Genomic DNA, 23979 nt, shown 5'->3' on the forward strand with positions numbered 1-23979 from the left:
TGAAGCCAGTTGTGCATCAGCGCATGAGTGAACCCAGATGTGCATTCACACATGAGTGAACCCAGATGTGCATCTGCGCATGAGTGAACCCAGATGAACCCGGTTGTGCATCTGCATGAGTGAACCCAGATGTCCATCTGTGCATGAGTGAACCCAGATATCCATCTGTGCATGGGTGAAGCCAGTTGTGCATCTGTGCATGGGTGAAGCCAGTTGTGCATCTGTGCATGGGTGAAGCCAGTTGTGCATCTGTGCATGGGTGAAGCCAGTTGTGCATCTGTGCATGAGTGAAGCCAGTTGTGCATCTGTGCATGAGTGAACCCAGATGTGCATCTGTGCATGAGTGAAGCCAGATGTGCACCTGCGCATGGGTGAAGCCAGATGTGCACCTGCGCATGGGTGAAGCCAGATATGCACCTGCGCATGAGTGAACCCAGATATCCATCTGCGCATGAGTGAACCCAGATGTGCATCTGCGCATGGGTGAAGCCGGTTGTGCATCTGCGCATGGGTGAAACCGGTTGTGCATCTGTGCATGGGTGAAGCCGGTTGTGCATCTGTGCATGGGTGAAGCCGGTTGTGCATCTGTGCATGGGTGAAGCCAGCTGTACATCTGTGCATGGGTGAAGCCAGTTGTGCATCTCTGCATGAGTGAACTCGGTTGTGCATCTGGGCATGAGTGAACCCAGTTGTGCATCTGTGCATGGGTGAGCCCAGTTGTGCATCTGCACATGGGTGAAGCAAGTTGTGCATCTGCGCATGGGTGAAGCCAGTTGTGCATCAGCGCATGAGTGAACCCAGATGTGCATTCACACATGAGTGAACCCAGATGTGCATCTGCGCATGAGTGAACCCAGATGAACCCGGTTGTGCATCTGCATGAGTGAACCCAGATGTCCATCTGTGCATGAGTGAACCCAGATATCCATCTGTGCATGGGTGAAGCCAGTTGTGCATCTGTGCATGGGTGAAGCCAGTTGTGCATCTGTGCATGGGTGAAGCCAGTTGTACATCTGTGCATGAGTGAACCCAGATGTGCATCTGTGCATGAGTGAACCCAGATGTGCATCTGCACATGGGTGAAGCCGGTTGTGCATCTGTGCATGGGTAAAACCGGTTGTGCATCTGTGCATGGGTGAAGCCGGTTGTGCATCTGCGCATGGGTGAAGCCGGTTGTGCATCTGCGCATGGGTGAAGCCGGTTGTGCATCTGCGCATGGGTGAAGCCGGTTGTGCATCTGCGCATGGGTGAACCCAGGTGTGCATCTGCGCATGGGTGAACCCAGGTGTGCATCTGCGCATGGGTGAACCCAGGTGTGCATCTGCGCATGGGTGAACCCAGATGTGCATCTGTGCATGGGTGAACCCAGATGGATATCTGTGCATGAGTGAACCCAGGTGGGCATCTGTGATTGAGTGAACCCAGATATCCATCTGTGATTGAGTGAACCGAGATATCCATCTGTGATTGAGTGAACCTAGAAGGACATCTGTCCATGAGTGAACCCATATGGACATCTCTGATTGAGTGAACACCACTGGCTCATTTTTCTTCTTCTTGCCTCGTATTTGAGTTAACTGTGTAGCCTCATTAAGATAATCACAACTGTGTACATTTGAGTGAACTGCGCTGGCTTATTTTAGTCCTTACCACAACTTGCATTCAAGTGAATAGTGCTAGTTAACTTACTCCTTACCACTGCTTGCATTCAAGTGAATAGTGCTAGTTAACTTACTCCTTACTACTGCTTACATTCAAGTGAATAGTGCTAGTTAACTTACTCCTTACCACTGCTTGCATTCAAGTGAATAGTGCTAATTAACTTACTTCTTACCACTGCTTGCATTTGTGTGAACAGTGCTCGTTAATTTACTCCTTACCACTGCTTGCATTTCAGTAAACAGTGCTCGTTAATTTACTCCTTACCACTGCTTGCATTTCAGTAAACCGTGCTTCTTAATTTACTCCTTACCACTGCTTGCATTTCAGTAAACAGTGTTTGTTAACTTACTCCTTACCACTGCTTGCATTTGAGTGAACAGTGCTCGTTAATTTACTCCTTACCACTGCTTGCATTTCATTAAACAGTGCTTGTTAATTTACTCCTTACCACTGCTTGCATTTGAGTGAACAGTGCTCGTTAATTTACTTTTTACCACTGCTTGCATTTCATTAAACAGTGCTTGTTAATTTACTCCTTACCACTGCTTGCATTTGAGTGAACAGTGCTCGTTAATTTACTCCTTACCACTTCTTGCATTTCAGTAAACAGTGCTTCTTAATTTACTCCTTACCACTGCTCAGTACTTCTTAATTTACTTCTTACCACTACTTGCATTTGTGTGAACAGCGTTTGTTAATTAACTCATTACCCTGCTGCTTGAATTTCAGTAAACAGTGCTTGTTAATTTACTTCTTACCATTGCTTGCATTCGAGTGAGCAGTGCCTGTTAATTTACTCCTTACCACTGCTTGTACTTCAGTAAACAGTGCTTGTTAATTTACTCCTTACCACTGCTTGCATTTCAGTAAACAGTGGTTGTTAATTTACTCCTTACCACTGCTTGCATTTCAGGGGACAGGTTCTTGTTAATTTACTCCTTACCACTGCTTGCATTTCAGTAAACAGTGCTTGTTAATTTACTCCTTACCACTGCTTGCATTTGAGTGAGCAGTGCTCGTTGATTTACTTCCTACCACTGCTTGAATTTAAGTAAACCGTGCTAGTTAATTTATTCCTTACCAATGCTTGCATGTGAGTCAACAGTGCTTGTTAATTTATTCCTTACCAGTGCTTGCATGTGAGTCAACAGTGCTTGTTAATTTATTCCTTACCAATGCTTGCATGTGAGTCAACAGTGCTGGTTAATTTAGTTCTTATCACTGCTTGCATTTGAATGAATGGTGCCGGTTAATTTACTCTTTACCGCTATGTGCATTTTAGGGAACTGTCGACTCACTTTGCCTCTCACAACTGTTTGCTTATGGTTGAGCTGTTGAAATTCTGTTTTTAGGCTTCGCCTGAGACAGGGCAGGCGCTGTTGGTGAAGTCTTTTGCAAACAGCAAAAACAAGCTTAAAACTGGCTTAGAGCCTGTCCATTACTTACCATTAGGCACCATTGGATGGCTTTGATGTCATTTTTGTTTCCTTGCTTCTTATTGGTCAGCGCTCCTGCTTCCTTCAGGCGCTTCTAGTGATTGTCCGTGCCGAGGAGCATTGACCAGGTACAGCTTCCTGTCTGCAGCTAGTGTACTTCCACTGTCCAACTGCCCCTGCAGATACTTTTTTTTCATTTTTACCTTTTCCCATGCACTGTATAGGAGTGCATGTGTCTGCAGTCCATCCTCTTCCCTCCCACCTCTCTCTGTCCCCACCCCCCTGGTCCGGGCTCTTGCCCCAACCTCCCTTTCCAGCCCCTCTCTCGGTTGCTTCCCCCTCCCTCCCCACTGTCGATTTTGTTGCTGCTCCCTCCTTCCTCTCATGCCCCTCCCTCATGTTGCTTGCCCCGCCCTCCTCCTGTTCATTGGGTTGCTGCTCCCATCCACCCTCCTCTCCGCCCCTCCCTTGTGTTATTCTCCCGCCCTTCTCCCTTTATCCATTGTGTTGGTGCTCTGTCCCTCCTCCCCGCACCTCCCTCATGTTGCTTGCCCAGGCTGATGTGCAACATGACTTAATAAAAGCTCTTTGACGTGGTCAACGCTGGGCACGTCATACTCCTTTTTAGGTCGAGCGCACAAGCGCTCTGATGTGTTGTAGTCTGTCTGTGGGCTTTTAACCATGTCGACCGCACGCCCATCACGGTCACTCGTTCATGGGCTTGCCTTTCAAAAATCCTTTGTTATCATTGGTAAATGCTTTACGTTTGTCCCTTCTTGGAGCGGTTTTGTTACCGCCTTGGACAACGACTCTGTTACATGGATAATTGCACGATTGCTAATACTTTTGACTGCGAGCGAACTTCTTGTGTCTCGCCTTCGCGCTCCATGCTCATGGCGACCCTGGCGCTTTGAATCTGCTCGCTTATATCAACTGTTTTACTTTTCATTTTCAATTTATGTGGCATGAAAAGTCCAGTTATGAATTTACAACGCGAATAGCTCTAACTCGAGCAAATGCGAGACCCATTGCATTGCAAATGCTTGTTTAATCTTTACGGCGCTGCTGTGCAGCATGTCTTGGGAAACATTCACAATGCCAGTAGATCTCACATAGGTGAAACCTATTGGCTTTGCCAGTTCTTGTTCCTTCTTCTAACTCCTTGCATTTAGTGAAGTGCGCATGCTCATTTTGTTACTTTCCGCTGCTTGCATTCAAGTGAACTCCGTTGGTTTATTTTGCTCTATCCAAATTCTCGCTTTTGAGTGTTCCTTCTTTTAGTTTCTTTTATTTCAGGGGACTGCCTCCTGTCCCAAGTTTGACGGTTTAACCCTTCATTGACCGCAAATAACTCGGCATCTTCCATAACAGTGACTGCTCTAACTAGACTTTCATAGGCTGCAGAGGAGGGAGGAGCACAGCGGGCCTGGCAGCCAGGTTCACCAAGTTATTGGTGGGAGCCAGGTCACATGCGCAGTTTCCTGGAGGCGAGGCGCTGGGCTGGCCCACAGCATCCCTGACTCAAATGCACAATGGCTCATGGACAGACCGGGAATGAAAGAATTCTCCCTGACTCAAGAACAGTAAATAAGCAGCTTAATTATTAATTTTTTGTAGCACTACCCAACAAGTGCTTGGGCACCCAAGCTTCCCATCCCCTGAACTCTAAAAGCAGGGATCAAGGGCCAGATGCAGGAAACGTTTAGCGACTCGCAAACGGCAAAAATTGCCGTTTGCGACTCGCTAAACGCGTTTCCCTATGCAGAAATGCATATTGCGAGTCGGTACCGACTCGCAATATGCATTTCAGAATCGCAACTAGGAAGGGGTGTTCCCTTCCTATTTGCGATTCGGAGTGGCATGCAATACCATTTGCGACCGCATATGCGGTCGCAAATGGTGTCGCAGTTACCATCCACTTCAAGTGGATGGTAACCCACTCGCAAATTGGAAGGGGTCCCCCATGGGACCCCTTCCACTTTGTGAATGGACCCACAAATATTTTTTTTGAGTAGGTAGTGGTCCAAGGGACCACTACCTACCCTGAAAAAAAACCGAAACTAAAGGTTTCGGATTTTTTTTTAAGTGCAGTTCGTTTTCCTTTAAGGAAAACGGGCTGCACTTAAAAAATAAAAAAAACTGCTTTATTTAAAGCAGTCACGAACATGGAGGTCTGCTGACTACAGCAGGCCTCCATGTTTGCGAGTGCCTAGACTCGCTATGGGGCCGCAATTTGCGACCCACCTCATGAATATTCATGAGGTGGGTCATTGCGACCCCATAGCGAGTCGCAGACGGTGTCTGAGACACCGTACTGCATACCAATTTGCGACTTGCAAATTGCGAGTCGCAGGGACTCGCAATTTGCAAGTCGCAAATTGGTTATTTGCTACATCTGGCCCCAAGTCTCAGAAAAAATAGGTGGGAACAATTAGCGCAGACAATGTGAATCAAAGTCACTTCATCGAAAGAAGTACTGTCACAACCTTATGTAGCGCCTCTTTACAGTTGTAGGTCAGATAAAAAATAAAGCACATGCATCGTATATGCACGTCAACTGTTCATAGTGCATATTTCATTTATCGATCACATGCAAGGATTGCAGAGATTTATAATCATTTTATTTTTATTGGTGCCTTCAAGAGGCCCCTGCCTTTTTTGCGGTCTATAAGAAAAACAAAAAAATATTATTATCCCAAATGAAAATGTGAAAAGAGCAGTTATTTTACCTATTGTAAGTCATATGCATATTTTCCACCTATTGAGGAGCTGATCTTATGAATGAGTCAAAATAACAAGGCTCCTCTGCTTCAGACATTCAACGCCTCAAACACTCTCTGCATATCTTCCAGACCTGAATATCCAGTGACTACCGGAATCTCAACCCAGCTAAGACCAAATTCCTATTATTTGCCAAGAACATCAAACAAAAAACACAGGACAACCTGGCTCAACCAGCCTCACCCTCAAGGAACACATTGCCAAAAAAACAAACAAAAAAAAACAAAGGCTACCTGGTACCCGCACTTTCTTCTAATAAAAGCGAAATTGCTTCTTCCAGAAAGTGACTTTATAATTGCTGTTCAAGCCCTCATACTCTTGCATCTGAATGGTGATAACACCCTGTTCCATGGCCTCGTAGACCCCACACTGACACCCCTTAAGGGCATCCTACATGCCAAAGCACGTCTCATCCAAAGCCAAAGGAAATATGATCAGATCAACTACATAGGCTCCCCTTGCCACCCCCTACCATCTTCAGAACCAGTTTAATTATTTACAAAGTCGTCATGACCGCACCCCCATCTTGCAGACAAACACCCCATCTCTGATGGTTCTTAGCACACCCGCAGCCACCACAAGATCAGACTGCAGACAAAGAAGTGTAATAAAGAATAAACAAGGCAGCAGGCCTTTTCCATCTGGAACAACATCCCCTTATCCATTAGGGCCACCACAAAGCTTCTTCAATTTAGGGAAGTGTTGTAGTTTTACCTCTTTAAAGAACACAGTTCATTAACCATCAACGTGCCAGCTAACTCACTTATCACTCATTGATTGTATGCTTGTCTTTGACACTGTACACTGCTCCGCTACCTTTTGGCTGTGTTTGATATATACGTACATATATTTTAATGCAAGGTGAAATACTTAGTTTGTGCATTTAGAAGATGGGGTTTTTCAACAAGTAAAGTAAATGCTCTGCCTTGAATGTTTTAATGTTTGGGTGCAAACTGCAGTGTTACTTGTGTCTCTGTCACCCCTCCTCAGTGTTTTGGGAAATGCTGATCAGTGCTGAGCCTACTGTGTCTTTCAGAAAGCAGGTCCCTGGCAATACACGAGTCTTGCCTATGTCCAGCTAGTAAACAATGTAAAAAGTCCTGGTCCAACCCTTGGGCTCTTATCATAAATCATTGGTCCGTTGTCCTTTCTTGCATTAGGGCTCATGGCCGTCTTGCTGTGTCACTGGCCAAGACAAGCGGAAGATAACTAGGACCAGCTGCCACAGCTCCATATAACTAAACTCCATGTCCCAGATAAGTAATCAGATCTGTATTCCTTGTTTTGTCCTTTCCCAGCTCCCTGCCCTACTCCTTCTCATTCCCAGCTTCACAGTGGTCCACTGAAGAGCATCATGCCAATTGCAGTCTCATCAAAGGTATGATCGCATAGACATCACCTGGTGAACCTGCAAGGGATCTGCTCAGTTCCACATCATCTACAAAGCATACTCCATACTACATATACTAGATAGGGATGGCAGTGTTCCAGGTGACCTGACTGAGAAAATGAGCATCCCAGGAGACCAGTGCAATACAAGGAAGTGGGTATCACCAAAGAAAGAACCATGAAATGTACAAAATGAGACAACCTGGAAGCAAACCATCTTCATATGTCACCTAGAACCTGGAACAACACTTACCTGGATATTAGGCGTGCAACATCACCCTGGAGTTAGGAAAGTAGCTGAAGACACATCTGTCCATCAAATAAGGGCCCGTCTGCTCCTGCGACGCCCCCTTAAGATGGAACCTTTCAGTTATGTACACATATGTCATGGTTGCCTACGTGTACTGTGTTCTTACACACTCATATCTGACCCACACAGCGGAAATGCCTGTGTGCACATACATGCCCGCACACCTACACATACCACATCATCTTGATTGCCGCGCTTTGGCGCCCTTTCATATTGCAATGCATGACTTGATCAGATCAAGCGTTTTCTCGCAGAACAACATATTATTAAAGTATTAGCAAGATTACATGTGATAATCGGAGGGATCGAAACCATTTCCTCGACCTGCTGATTGTCTGCCATCTCCTTGCAGCTTTTTCTATAAGCCCTTTTTTACTCAGCATTTCATCATTTGTACGTTTACCTTATGACTTGGGCTCACAGTTTTAGAGTATTTATTTTTTAACATTTCCATCTGTATTTATCCATATGTATTTTTTGTCATTTTTATCTGTATTTATCCATATTTGTTTTGTGCTTAGTGTAAAAAATGACACTGTAATTGGTGCATTTCCACATTTATCTGACATGTTTCCTCACGTTTCCAGTGGATTTTAGCTCTTTACAGGACTGTACAGTCCTTTGAAACCATTTGCATTGCAGACCATCTGAGACAGCTGCACTGCTGCAGATATTTCAGCTGTTTCATCAGAAAACTTATTTTTTTTTTTTAGATTCCCAGCCTGTCAATCTGCACAGCTATTGAGCTAGCATTCATGATTGACAGTAGTGAGTATGGTCCAAAAGAAAACCTATTTTCCATATTTATCGGTATTTAAAAATAAATAAAGACCGGAAAATAGGTGGTTTTCTGTCTGTATTTATCTGTAAAAATCAGTAAAAACGGAAAACTGTGAGCCTTACTTATGAATTTCACCCCAACTTTTTTTTTACAAATGATTTTTAACTCACTTATTTCACTTTTCAATGACTTTACCTTTACTAAACTCCTTTCACCCTTAAAACCTTCACCCCTAAACCATTCTCTCTTATCCCGTAAATAGTCACTGCTCAACCTTAAAAACTTCATCCTTAAAACCTTTGCCGCAAAGCTCCTCACCCATAAAATCTTCTCCCCTACCACCATCACATTCAGCTTTTTCTGTTAAACAGTTCACCCCTAAACCCTGTAGCCCTAAACTCAGCACCTTAAGGGTTCCACTCTTTACCCATGAACCCTTAAATCTTCACCCATAGCCCTTTAACCATTCACCCATTAACCCTGCACCTCTAAAGACCCTTCTCTCTTAAATTTACGCAACGTTTGTGGAGATAAATTACATACCATATATACAGGGGTTCATGCCAAATGAATGCATCCCTTTGGAGCTTAATCCAGAAGATGATCAGGGAGAGATATCTGTGTGGCTGATACACAGGCCAGAAACATAGTAATTGTAGGGTCCGTTGTAATTGGGCAGCATAGAGGTGAGTCTGTCATAATCCAGAGTTACCTGTGGTAATCCAGGACCTGGGAGGATGCCAGAACGCCAGCTCCCACCTGCCTGCATGTTGTCTGGTGGCTTAGTGGACTCATGCGTCCACTGTAGGGGCCTGTGTTTGACCTCATGGTTACAGGTTTAAAGGCTGGCGGGTCCACTCAGCATTTCATCCTTCCGAGGTCGATAAACTGAGTACCATTGAGTTGGATAACAATAAACATCTGTTATTCAGCGGCAAGATATCCTTCTGGGTGAACATTTACAAATGCACATGCTGTGAGTAAAAAGAAGGAAGGCTCAGCGTTTGCAGTTGGGTGAAAGTCTGTTTGCCGGTGTATGTTACAATAGTGAGTGGCAAAATAGTGTCCTGCAGCAGTATTGCATGTGGAATATCAAATCTCACCATGTACCCCATGATATAGATTATAAAGGTATGTAGATGTGAATAGTAGACCTCTACTTACCTACATATACTTACCTTGATGATGTAGCAGTAGTTGACATTCTGCACTCAGTACTGTGGTAGATACCCCTGTTTTCCCACACCTACGTTGTAGGTAAGATGCCAACAGCCACAAAGTGGTGGGGTGCAAAGGTCTATTATTTAATATGCAAATTACAAAAAAATATGTAAGCCCAATTTTTTACTACAATCTAATTGTGCTGTTAAGATTTACACAAACCTCAGTTTCTGACAGATGCCACATTTCTGCTACCACGCGAAGGAGGTAGAGGGTCGAAATGGACTGAGGCCAGCTGATCATACATGATGGCCTGTGTTACATGGGATATGTATTTTGATGCTTTGGTTTTGAAGTTTGTTACATACATTTTGCTGTTCATTGTGATAAATAAAAGAGAATGCTTGCAATTCTCGCTTCTGGAGGCCGTAAAACGCCAAGATGCACAAAAGGAAAGACCTGAATCCAAAACAGTTTTTGTTTTTATCTTTATCCAAATATAGTTTGTGTCCTGGTTGGATATGATTGCTGCAAAACTGTTCTATGCAGACCCCAAAGTGTTGACTGTGGAAGGCAGTTGTACCTCTTGTTCTCTCCAGAGAAGAATGCTCTATTGCACAGACTTTACACATCCCGTCTGCCACCAGTCACAAATTAAAACTTCTCTTTTTTCTTGAATTGATGGAAAATCTTTTCCTTTCCCTGTTCCTAGGGCTTCAAACGGGCTTATCCATGTCTGGAACCTCAAGATTCGCCGTGCGGACACGGTGCTCGATGGCCATGATGGGAAATCAGTCTACTGGGTGCAGACGTTACGTGGTAGAGAGTCGCTTCTCAGGTGGGTGCAGAGATCCACAGCATTTTGAGCTTTGCTTAGTCTCTTGGATGGTTTTCCTGTAAGAGTGGGCAACCACTTTTCATTCGCGTCACTCTGAAGTTTCCTCGTTTTTAGGGATCGTCTGGCCTGAGGTGGTGAACAGTGTCCTTTCCCTTCACCACTTGATCTAGTTCCTGATCAGATCACTCATGCAAATCACATATCAGTAGGGAACACACAGAGGTCTTCACACAGAAAAACACTAGTATCTTGTAAAAATAATAACCACTTTATTTAAGATCTATTCAAAGGACCAAAAAAGCCTTGGTGCTGTTTCAGAGTACATGACAACTTGTTTCAGGAATAGGTCGGCCACCATAAGTTCTTCCCTTCTCTGAAACACATCAATTCCATCATATACCATGGACCACTGGCATGTCACTGGCCTGCGACTGACGTGAGTCTTCCACCAATCCTTGGGTTTATTCACTGAAATTTGTGGTTCTTTCCACCAAGACTTCAACGTCTTGCTACCTCATTGAGTGGATTTATAGAAGATGTGTTCTTGTTAACATGTTGCTACCTCCATGAGTGGAGTAATAGAAGGTGTGTTCTTGTTACAATTCTTCCCTACCAGACTCATCCTAACCATCTGACTTATGTGTACTCCAGGTACATCCCTTACCTCCCACTGGGAGTACTGGAATCACCACATCTTCGGACATTGTTGTAATGCCAGGTGTATTCCCATGTAATCTCACAACAAGGAGTGCTCTTTGGCAGTTGTCATCCTTAAAGATCTTACTTAGGTTCAAGAGATTACTGAAGATCACAATCGGTGAGTGTGAAGTTGCAAATAGTTTTTTCCAAGCCTCACATATTTCTTACATACAAAGCCCATCACAATGATGGACCTGCCTACCTCAACTACCATCTTAACTTCCACCAACCCACCAGACAACTCTGCTAAGCCACACTCGACCTCACACAGACACCTACTTCTGCAGAAGCAATTCAGGAGGGTGCTCTTTCTCTACGTTGTGGCCTAATCCTGGAACGTCCCTCCACATCACGTCAGGACCTCTCCATTCCTACTTGAGTTCCACAAGAAACTAAAGACCTGGCTGTTCAAAGAGGACCCTGATGGGCTACTCACCTACTCCAGCGCCTGGATACTCCTCGGTGATTAGTGCGTTTTCTTGGAAAAACGACAACAAATACACAAAGCATTGTGCCCCTTGCCATGTAAAGCTAGGCAAGGAGTGCACTAATACCAAATGCTTGTGAGTTATTGACACCATCTGATACTTTGGCTACACTCAGACATATGTTTAGGACTATCACAAAATATTATGAACTACAGGTTGCTTATGTAATGAAAGCTTTTACACCTGCAGCTCATTGCTAATCCTAGAATTTTGATGAATAGGCTGTAAGGTGGCACCCTTGTTTGTCTTATTCCAAAAAAAATTTAGGGATGCAAAACTAGGGAGAATTATGTGGTCCAGTGCATCAATCGCCCTACATAAACCTATAACTGAAATAAGATGCACTGTTCCAAAAGAAAGGACTCCATTCCACCAATAGGGTAGAGGGTCTTTTCAGTCACCACATGCATTAGTCTTACAGGAACAGTAGCCCTCACTCGCCATTGGGTGACATGCTTCATCATTGGGCCATGCTCCTCGTCAGGCCGGCACTGCAACGCCTGAGGGGCCCTTCTAGAGGGGTCTTTGCCAGAGAACTTTTTAAGAAAGAATGCCGGTAGTGAGTGGATTTGAGAGGGGCTGGGAAAACTGTTAAAATTGGCAAAAAGTGCCCAAGAAAATTATCTTTAATACAACCTGGCACCCCTGCCAAAGTTAGAAACAAAAAAAGGGGGAAGTACAGAAAACAATGATCTGGTTCCCTACCAACAACTAAATGTCTGTCTACCACTCTAATTAGAGATTTCGATATTATGGAACAGTGTGTGGGTATTCCCTACACTACAGAACTGCTAGTCATGGTCAACATGTTTCTCGCCTAATACAGTCACACGGATCAGGTGGCTATTCTTCAGGACCTGTCTGTTGTGCCTAACCCTCAGTAAGAGAGTAAAAAACTCTACTCCTATGGCCTATGTAAGAACTAACTTTTTACATTGGAATCAAAAACTTCCGAATGTGGAGACCCTCCTAGGTCAGGTACATGGGCGCGTTGGGGATCGTATGGATGCTGACCGCTGTTCTATCAAGACAATTCAACTGGAGAGCGCCATGGTCAGTCTAACCTACGCTGTCATCCAAGCTCCTCATGACACAGGCAATTTTTGCAATATCTGATGTACTCAGTGGACCAGGCAGATTATGGGCATCATTACGAGTTCAGCGGATGGTTTAGGCCATCCGCCGAACATCCGACGGGGAGGTTGCCGCCATAGTGGCTACTTCCCGCTGGGCCCATTTAGAGTTTCCCGCTAGGTCAGCAGGTGGAAACCTGAGTTTCCGCCTGCTGACTTAGTGGGAGACACCATAAGCATTGTCTCTGGCTCATAATCGAGCCGACGGCATTGCTGTAGGGTGCAGGGTGCACCAGCACCTGCGCAGTGTTCACTGTTTGCTGGCCAGGGGGACCCCTGGACTGCCCATGCCAAGTGCATGACTGGGGGCCCCCTGCACTCATTCTCTGCCAGCCTTTTCATGGCGCCGCCATGAAATCGCTGGCAGAGAACGAGGTTGTAATCCTCAGTGCAGCGCTGCCCTGGCGGATTAGGATCGCTGCAACCGCCAGACTGCCAGACCGCCTGGATCTCTGATCCAGGTGGTGCTGGCGGTTCGACCGCAGCACAACCACCATGGTCATAATGTGGCGCTCGGTCCGCCGCATTGGCAGCGGTCCGACTGCCACCGCGAGTCTGGGGGTCAAGTGACCGCCAGACTCGTAATGCCCCCCAATGAGTTTGTCAAGTTTGGTGAAATTCAATGTAAACCGTTTTCAAAAATGTTGCTTTTAGTTACTCTCTGGGGAAGCTTATGTTAGCGTAGTGTTCAAAAACGGACTTTAAAAAAGTACATTTTAAACTATGAAATCCTTGATCAATGTCAGCAAACTTCATATGCGTAACCACACATGCCTCTCAGAATGCTGTTAGAAATGTGTTTTACTTTAGGAAAACCTTTTAAACTGGTTTTGAATTCCATATGAAAAGTGCAATGTCACCTAAACTTTTGAGAACAAGTAACAGATAATGATGTATTATGCTCTTAAAGTGCAATTTAGAGATTTTCGTCAAATGACCATAAACTATGAGGTTTAGCAGTTTTTAAATGTTGTCAGGACTCCACCACTTGTTACTTGTGATATACTTTTTATATGTCATACTTTTAGAAATTGAAAAATGTTTGTAGAATGCAGCCCTACCTAATTTATTTTACATTTTGTAGTAAACTGTAGTACATTAAATGCTTCACTGTTCAGTAAACCAAAATGTATGAGTATAATTTAAATCACAGAAACTATAAAAAAAAATAATGATGACATGATGTGACATAATTCACGTGAACTGTGAGCTCTGAAACCATGGCTGAAAGGATGTAATGGTTGTGATGGAAAATTTCACAAGCATTAATGAGCCCATGACCTGTACCAATAAACCTGCTTGCAATCCCCCTCATGGCATGGACTACAACAGACTTACCCACTGGACATACATGCTGGTGTTATCCTTGCCCTATGCTCAGTACCTACTGGACACTGGCAGAGGGCATGGCCAGCAGCTGTTATTTGCTCAGTACCTCTCCATAACACTGCAACAACCTTGTTGTAGAGCTATCTCAAAGATTAAGTCTTGGCAGAGAACACATGGTACCCATCTGAACCAACATTAACATAGCTACACAAATATTGGTTTTTAAGCATGCTTGGTATTGAAACGATTTGCTCACTTCTTCCCAAAATGCTTCCTTCATTTTTTTGCCCGCCTCCCCCAAATGACTGTGACCCACATTACTTCTTCATAACGATCCCAAAGTTGGATTATGTTTAAGCTGTAAGGGGGATTCCTATTATGTTTAGTGATGCCAAGTGAGAATAGAATGCGAGGTGCTGGGCAGTTGATTGAGGATGTCCTAGAGGGATAGCTACCATCTATAGCTGTATACAATTATGATGTGATTTAGGGTTCTGAGGTTAACACAAAACCTTTATTTTCCACAGCCTTCTTTCTAATCACAACCGGGGATATCCATTACACAGATTCAAACGGTTCAAATACTCCCTCTATAACCACGTCAGACAACATTTTTAACCGCCTCTTGTGCATTTGCAGGTACTTTTCTTACGATGGGCCTGATTACAATCTTAGTGGAAGGGGTCACTTCGTCACAAAAGTTACAGATATCCTGTGTGAAGTATTAGGATTCACTTATATCCTATGGAGATTGTAATACAGTGGACAGAATATCTGTCATGTTTGTGATGGTGTATTCCATGAGCCACACTCGTAAACTGGCCCTTTGTCTCACTGGAACCGTACCTTCCTTCATCTTATTCTTGTGGACATATGCTTTCAACAACTATTTTACCTTGGCTGCGATTCCAATGATGATCAATGATGTTGGGAGAAAATGGAATGTGAGGACCTAGGCAATTCTTTGAGGCTGTCCTGGAGATAGGTACCATCTGTAGTTGTCTGCATGGATCTCACTAAAAGAGGCTTCTGTCAAGTATGATTCTGGATTTAATTACCTGAGGTTCCTGGACCCAGGCCTGGCCACTATTATCAACCATCCCCCAGTCCAAGGTCAAAGCCTTTGAGTAAATTCACATGTATTAGAAGACTGCATCCATTCAACCATTAGGAATAGTTGTATATTTCTCAAAAAACCTTTTAATGTTTATAACAAAATATGAAATAGGTTATGCAAAGCACAGGCCATGACTAGTGTTTTCGGTTGGTTTATGCTTTGCCAAACTGCTGTTTTTCCAAAAAGTGTTTATTTTTGTTGTCATCAACATACCTAAGGTAGCGGAGGTGACATCATACACCCTTTGGCCCCTGCCACAGCACAGTGGTGCCACTTGCCCTAACTTTGACCACCAAATAGACTAGTATTTGCTGATGAGTACCTAGTTAACCTGCAAGGAATGAAATATTGACATAGCAACTCTCACAGATCTGTATATTTTGTGTTCTTGTTGCTGCCTTCGTGACTCCCTGAGACCAGGTTACCAGGGTTCTTTAATTTTATTTTATTATGAAAATGTATTTCCTCAAAGGCAATTTAGCCGCAACACCACCTATTGCTGGCCACCCCAAATTACATCTATTCCCTTCAACCTCTTTTTAAAAAAAATTGAAACCTTAATCAATAGAGTTGACAATTATCATTCTAAGGTATGAGGGAACCCTCTCTCCTTAGTCACTGGACGTTTTGTCCTTTGATCTTCTTGAGTGTGTGGGCCGTGCTTAGCTTGGTCCACCTCATTTGTGGCAGTCGCAAGATGTCTACTTTTTTCCTCCATGTTTATTCCAGTGGGCACATACTAGAGCTAACCACTTTGGTATTGTAAGGGGGCTAGCAACTCTGGTCTTGAAAGATAACCATTATGCTTCCCAGTCATTTAGAGATGCTTTACATTTGTTGTCTGAGTCTGTTGGAAGAAGGAACAGGGTGTATCAGTAAGTACTTAAGTTCAAGTCACATAGAGCAGTGACTAGTGGTACTCCAAGGGCATCTTTCCTGCTGAAAAGCTACAGACCACAGCTCCTGTTGGTCAAAGTAGTCCATGGTCGTGCACATAACGTGGATCAGAATGCCAGATCAGGAGTCCTGCTGGCTAAGGATATTGCAGGCAGTGCAGGCACCCAAACTTCTTTTTGTAAAAATAATCTACATCCGCAGCCTGCCGGTTGACATAGATGCCCCACGAGCGTGTGGGAAGTTTGACGTAGAACTAGGAGCACATTAGTTAATACCAAGAGTAACTTGTATTACAGATCTATCTTTTCTCATTTGTTACACAAGATTTTGGATGGTGAGTTGTTTTCCTCCATAATACATACTATGTGTTGGTGGCGGTGATAGTGACTTCCACATTGTCAACAAATCTGACACTTCTGCCATGATGGGGTACAGTGGAACCTGTTGCCCGTTCACCTTGCTGTATGGGCGACATTTATTTGTTCCTATTGACAAAGGTCAACAACACTGAGCATCATTTCAATTAGATAGGGCCTGCTGTAAAAATAAATCCATGTGTTTTATTTACTTATTATTTTTTTGGTATTATATAGAGTAGACCTAGGCACATGAGAGGCAGAGCTCTTCACGTATTACAAGAAATTGATTAGGCACAGCGTGGGATTACTGAAACATGTAAAATTAAAAAAATTTAAATTAGCACTTGTATAGCGCACTACTCACCCGTTAGGGTCTCAAGGCGCTGTACTCATGGTACCGCTATGGAACCCCTCCTGGCTTTTCTCTGTGAGGCACCCACTCCTGAGCACCCCCAGGGTGAAGCCAGGCATCCAAGCGCTGTTGGGACCGTTGTGGAGATTAAGCAAGCTATTGCCCAGAGTTGCAGAGTGGGACCCATGAATTAGATTAGGCACCGAGGCGAGAATTATCTGGTCAAGGGGAATTGAGCCCAAGACCTGCCGAAGCGGGACTTGAACCCTGGTCTTGAGCCAGATCTCTGCTTCAGGGTCTGCCGCTCTAACTATTGAGCCACACTTCTCCACTAGACATAGGTGGAAAGAAAAGCAAGAGTGAAAAGATGTAGAGATTGGTTGCAAGGAAGATATATGTAGCTATAAACATAGGTTTCTGAAAGCAGATGTGAGTTTACAGGTACATTTTAGAAATGTAGGTCTTCCTCTTTTTTCTAAATGAGAGTAGGGATTAGTTGGTTCTTAAATACTCTGAAAGATTGCTCCAAAATCTAGGAGACATGCCTTAGAAGGCGTAATTCAGTGTTCTTCTTCTTTACTTTTGCGAAACTCCAGTATTAGACAGGATTTATTCCTGGTATTTATTTCTCCTCTTTATATAAGCGATTTGTATTTTAAGTAGCTGAGGTCCCAATGTCAGTGCCTGCATGGATTTAGCCTTCAGTTGGATTCTGCCTCCAATGGATGCCAGTGGAAGTGTCCCAAGATAGGACTGATGTGGTCTGGTTTCTTTTCCCCTCTGACTAGCCGTGTAGCTACATGAAGATCACTTTGATAGACAGGGATAAACCTTACTCACAAGCCCAATAAAGATGATTTAGCTTCTAAGTGAGTTATGACTAATGACAGTTCTGTAGATGAGAAATCTTCTGGTGAGATAGACACCTGCAGTTTACTAGAGAGCTGAATCTGTGTAGTTTTTGCCATGATGTTCATGATTATTGGTCCCGTATATATTGATAGCGAATTTAGGGCCAGATGTATTAAGATATTTTGCATTTGCAAACTGTGCGAATCGCACAATTCCATTGTTTGCGAATGCAAAAACTCCTTTCACAATGTATGAAAGGCATTGCAGTGCAATTTTAGGGAATCGCAATTTTTAGCGATTCCCTAAAATCGCGACTCTGAATAGGGAACCGCAAATAGGGAATTCCTATTTGCGATTTCCTATGCACATGTATTATGCATTTCCTAAATGCGAACTGGGCATTTAGGAAATGCAATTACCACCAGATCCAATTTGGTGGTAACTATGTGCAATTTTAAATATGCATTAGAAATGCATTTTTAAAAGTGCCATGTAGCGCACACATGCCTCTAGGGCACATGTGTGCTTTACATGTGCACAATGTTTTTTGGGGATGGGGGCTGCATCAAAGGGGGCCTTAGGCCCCCAGCAACCTTGGATTTACATTGCCCAATATACAAATTTGTTAAAGGAATTTGCAAAGTAGGAAATGCAAAACCATTTGCACCTATGGGCCTTCAATCGCTATCAGGGATTCACTATTTTCTTACGTACCATTTTGCATTTCTCAAATAGCGATTTCTTAAAATTCGCTATTTAGGAAATGCAAATCGGTACTTTGATACATCTGGCCCTTAGTGCGGTTTGGTGGTGATAATATAAGGTCTAGTATGTTATCTTTACATGCGAAAAATTGTGAGAGGCAAGCTCAGCAAGGAGCCAGAAGCTGATTGGATTTTTGTCTTAGACTAAGAAGACATCCAAATGCCGTCCAGTCCTTTTCTGTGGCAAGCATGCCCGCACACTGCTGTTAAAGAACAGTGAGACACATGTGGGTGGGCCTGTTGTAACATACAGGAACAAAACTAGTGTCAATGCGGTCTTTACATGTTCAGTGTTCTGATCTCTTCATGTGTAGTAGGCCTGCGCGTGGTATTCTGCTGGAAATGTTTGATTGTATGAATATTGACATTTGATGGGAATTCTGGAGTTTTCTGTCACATCATCCTCGATCGAGGAGAAACTGTTGCATTCATCCTCCCGATCTGTTTGCAGCTCTCAGTACAGTCTCCCACAACATACTCACCAGAAAGCTTCAGTTGGCACTTGAGTATCTGCGGTCCTCATGTGGATATCCTTCTTCCTCACTGACAGAATTCAAAGAGTTAGACTTCCCCCTACACCCCAGAGCCCAAAGAACTCATCTGCAGAGTCCATCAAGGATCTCACTCAGCCCAATACTCATCAGCGTCTACATGACACTCCTCGCAGACATGAGACCAGACGGCATCAACTTTGTATCCTATGCCGATGACACACAGCATATCTTCTCCCTTACCGACTCAACCAGTACCTCCAAAGCAAACTTTGCCAGCTGCATGGGAAGACTTAGATGAAAAACAACTGCCTCCAGCTCAACACAGACGAAACCGAAGTCCTTGTTTTTAGCAAAAACCAATCCTCCTGGTACTCTTCTTGGTGGCCCTCCGAACTTGGCCCCCGAATTCCCCCTGCTGACCATACCAAGATCCTTGGGATCATCCTGGGCACCAACTTCTCCATAAGCAGACAGACACCATTGACTCATCATGTTTCCACATCCTGTGAATGCTACACAAGATCACCATAGTAGATCCCACTTAACACCAGACGAACAGTCACCCAGGCTCTCATCACAAGTAGACTTGACTACAGAAACACCCTCTACCACGGAAGCCCAGCCCATGTCCTACACCGACTCCAAACCACCCACAACTCCGCCTCTAGACTCATCCAGAACATCATGTAAAATAACCACAGCTCTCCACACCTCAACAATTTTCTCTGGCTCCCAGTCCAGGAAAGATGTAAGTTGAAGCTACTCACCCACACCTAGAAAGCTCTCCACAACACAGGCCCAGTGTACCTCAACCACCGCTTCAACCTCCTGCAAAACCTCAAACTCCCCCTCCCTCAAGGACTTCCAAAGGAACCTCAAGACAAGGATCTTCCAGATGAAACAGGCATGATCTCTTCTCACCTCAGACCTGCCCTGCTCAGTGCATGGATACCCTCACGGATGATTAGCAGCGCTCTACAAATCCACATCACATAACAGAAAAGTGAAGTAATTGATTTTTTTAAATTATATTTTTTAACCCAGGTTTAGCTATTTGAAGACTTTTGGGTAATGAAATGTTCTGGAGTTCATCCAAGCCACAGCAATCTGAATTTATTTGGGACTCTAGTTTTTAGGAATGTCTGGGTTGGTAGATTTCCCTGCGTGCTGGCCCATCTTGACCCAAAAGCTGCAATCATCCCCATTGGAAATTTCTTCGTAAAAAACATTCCCTGGTGTGGACCCCGCTCAAATCCATTGATAACCCGCACGTCTGATACCCCTACACTCAGAGGACCCAGGTGGATACAGATGTGCACAAAGCCTTAGCAGAGTTATGTTCTTGTGTGAGGAAGAGAGAAAAAAATTAGCATGTTCTGGGAAATAAAATTACTGAAAATCAAACAACTTTTTGTTCGGCAAGTCCTCCTGGCCAGCCAGTCAGACCGAAGAGAGGTGTAGAACCTGTAGTAGAAGCAGTAGGCTGTACAGCTGCTGAAAATATATGGTTGTGATAGGATTCCTTAAGGCCCAGGGGTGACACTAGCGACTCAAGGGCAGGTGCCCTAAACTGACATTTCACTTTGTTACTTTCCAATTTTCCATAATGTACTGCAGCCAGTTAATCCCCTGCAGGAACCTAAACCCAGTGAAAATCCATCCGTCTGTATCCCCATGCTTCTGGGACTCAGAAATGGGTCATTCCTCAGCAGGAACGTGTTCCCGGCTGAAGATGATGGAGGGCATTTACCATATTTTGGAGAAAAATCTAGAAATCTGGCAAACATCGTGTTCAGTGCATTTCCCTGGCCTGCTGATTAGGGCAAGGAAGATCTTGAAAATGGATGGTTGTGGTAGGTTTGCGTAAGACTCAGGAGTGATACCAGGGACCAAAAGATAGCTGCCCTTAACCAGCATTTTGCTTTCAGTTGCTTTCCAAGTTTTCTGAGGGCCTTGCACCCGGCTTACACCCCACAGGCACCCCAAACTCACAGAAAATCCATGTATGTCTGAGACGTCTGTGTTCTTGCATGAGGGAGATTGGTGGGAATTATTGTCTTTTGGGCAAAACAATTGCTGAAAATCTGTCAACCTTCATATTCAGTGCATTCTCCCAGCATGGCAGCTAGCTCCACTCATCCCTTAGAGTGGACATTAGTAAAACGTGTACACATTTTGTATTTTCCATATAGTTCTGACTTTGGTATTTGTCATTAAACCACCTATGTGCCATGCGCTGGGATTCTGCCACGGTCTGGGCATCTGCACTATTTTATATTTGATTATAATATATGTAACTTTCATCTCTCTTGGCATGTGCCTTTTTAAAAAGCCAGGGCCGCGACCTGCAGATCTGTACCTGGGACTTGGCTGAAGGAAGGAATACAGTGACTGACTCCCTCTTCACGGAGAGTGTTGGGTTCTGCAAGTGCTCGCTGCTGAGGATGTCCCAGGACCGGTGGCTGCTGGCTGTGGCGGGCAGAGAAACATCAGAGGTAGGGGGCAGTGTTTCTTGCTCAGTCTACTACCATGCATGCATATGTACTCACATGCAGAGAAACATCAGAGGTAGGGGACAGTGTTTCTTCCTCAGTCCACTACCATGCATGCATATGTACTCACACGCAGAGAAACATCAGAGGTAGGGGACAGTGTTTCACTCAGTCGACAACCATGCATGCATATCTACTCACACGCAGAGACACATCGGAGGTAGGGGGCAGTCTTACACTCAGTCCACTACCATGCATGCATATGTACTCACACGTAGAGACACATCGGAGGTAGCGGGCAGTGTTTCTTGCTCAGTCCACTACCATGCATGCATGTGTACTCACACGCAGAGAAACATCTGAGGTAGAGGGCAGTGTTACACTCAGTCCACTACCATGCATGCATATGTACTCACACGCAGAGAAACATCAGAGGTAGCGGGCAGTGTTTCTTGCTCAGTCTACAAACATGCATGCATATGTACTCACATGCAGAGAAACATCAGAGGTAGGGGACAGTGTTACACTCAGTCCACTACCATGCATGCATATGTACTCACACGCAGAGAAACATCAGAGGTAGGGGGCAATGTTTCTTGCTCAGTCCACTACCATGCATGCATATGTACTCACATGCAGAGAAACATCAGAGGTAGGGGACAGTGTTTCTTCCTCATTCCACTACCATGCATGCATATGTACTCACACGCAGAGAAACATCAGAGGTAGGGGGCAGTCTTACACTCAGTCCACTACCATGCATGCATATGTACTCACACGCAGAGAAACATCAGAGGTAGGGGACAGTGTTTCTTCCTCAGTCCACTACCATGCATGCATATGTACTCACACGCAGAGAAACATCAGAGGTAGGGGGCAGTCTTACACTCAGTCCACTACCATGCATGCATATGTACTCACACGCAGAGAAACATCAGAGGTAGGGGGCAGTCTTACACTCAGTCCACTACCATGCATGCATGTGTACTCACACGCAGAGAAACATCAGAGGTAGGGGACAGTGTTTTTTGCTCAGTCCACTACCATGCATGCATATCTACTCACACAGAGAAACATCAGAGGTAGGGGGCAGTGTTACACTCAGTCCACTACCATGCATGCATATCTACTCACACGCAGAGACACATCGGAGGTAGGGGGCAGTGTTACACTCAGTCCACAACCATGCATGCATATCTACTCACACAGAGAAACATCAGAGGTAGGGGGACAGTGTTTCTTGCTCAGTCCACTACCATGCATGCATATCTACTCACATGCAGAGACACATCGGAGGTAGGGGGCAGTGTTACACTCAGTCCACTACCATGCATGCATATGTACTCACACGTAGAGACACATCGGAGGTAGCGGGCAGTGTTTCTTGCTCAGTCCACTACCATGCATGCATATCTACTCACATGCAGAGGAACATCAGAGGTAGAGGGCAGTGTTACACTCAGTCCACTGCCATGCATGCATATGTACTCACACGCAGAGAAACATCAGAGGTAGGGGACAGTGTTACACTCAGTCCACTACCATGCATGCATATGTACTCACTTGCAGAGAAATATCAGAAGTAGGGGGCAGTGTTTCTTGCTCAGTCCACTACCATGCATGCATATCTACTCACACAGAGAAACATCAGAGGTAGGGGGCAGTGTTATACTCAGTCACTACCATGCACGCATATCTACTCACAAAGAGAAACATCAGAGGTAAGGGGCAGTGTTACACTCAGTCCACTAATATGCATGCACATGTGCACATACAAACACATGTGCCTATATGCACACGCGTGCACGAGTAACACCATTGTACATGAGAGAAGGGTGAGGTAGAGACTTGGGCAGACATGATGTTCCCAGCAGCCCTGCTCTGCCTCCAGTATGTGCTGATTGTGTTTTATGAATGGTCTCTGAAAGGGATCTTTGTGAAAACTAAGAAACCTGTGACCGAGAAACATCACCACTTCTGTTGTGTTATGTTTGTCTCCACTGCTTCTGTCTTCCAGAAGGAATCGACACAAATCTGTGGTACTGTTTTCTTGCTCATTTTTTGGATAATGTGTTTCTTGCTTATAGGGTAGAGAAGTTCACAAAATGGGTTTAAAAGCAGTTTTGTGCGGAGAGTAGAAACTACACATTGACCTGTGCACTGTCCTTGTCTGTTGTGAAGCACAGCAGTGCTAGCTCTCATGATATGCTAGTCTGCTACACATGCTGCCTTTGAGGAGGGTGTTCTCTTAATGCACTGTGAACATGACATACTTTGGTACCTGTGCACTAGTGGCAATCATGGCTTTACTTAGGAAGTGAGCTCAAACAGAACTGTCACATGGGAAAAACATTTCACCCGCTGGTACCCGTAGGCCATCCCCATCCCCTGCAGATTATCCATAGGCACTGGAGTGGCATGATTGAAGTGATGTACTATTCACCCTATAGGGGGCTTGAAACTAACTTCCAACCCCCTGCATGGTCAAGTAGCCAGTCTTTGCCTATGATAAGGCACTGATGTGAGGCACCTTCACCCGCTGGCACCTGTGGTCCATCCCCACCCCCCTGCAAATTATCCATAGGCACTGGAGTGGCATGATTGAAGTGAGGTACTACTGATGTACTACTCACCCTATAGGGGGG

At 44.6% G+C, this 23979-nt stretch overlaps 1 protein-coding gene across 7 annotated transcripts in view; it reads left to right on the plus strand.

Moving 5' to 3' along the window:
• Window positions 1-23979, plus strand: part of GNB1L (G protein subunit beta 1 like) — a 350649-nt gene that overhangs the window by 214321 nt on the left and 112349 nt on the right. For all 7 annotated transcript variants that reach the window (XM_069215300.1, XM_069215302.1, XM_069215304.1 and 4 more), the window contains 2 exons: window positions 10233-10358; window positions 21175-21337. In XM_069215300.1, coding sequence (XP_069071401.1) covers window positions 10233-10358; window positions 21175-21337 — 289 coding nt within the window. The remainder of the gene's footprint in view (window positions 1-10232; window positions 10359-21174; window positions 21338-23979) is intronic.

The sequence above is a fragment of the Pleurodeles waltl genome, chromosome 11, assembly GCF_031143425.1.
Source record: "Pleurodeles waltl isolate 20211129_DDA chromosome 11, aPleWal1.hap1.20221129, whole genome shotgun sequence".
Lineage (NCBI taxonomy): Eukaryota > Metazoa > Chordata > Amphibia > Caudata > Salamandridae > Pleurodeles > Pleurodeles waltl.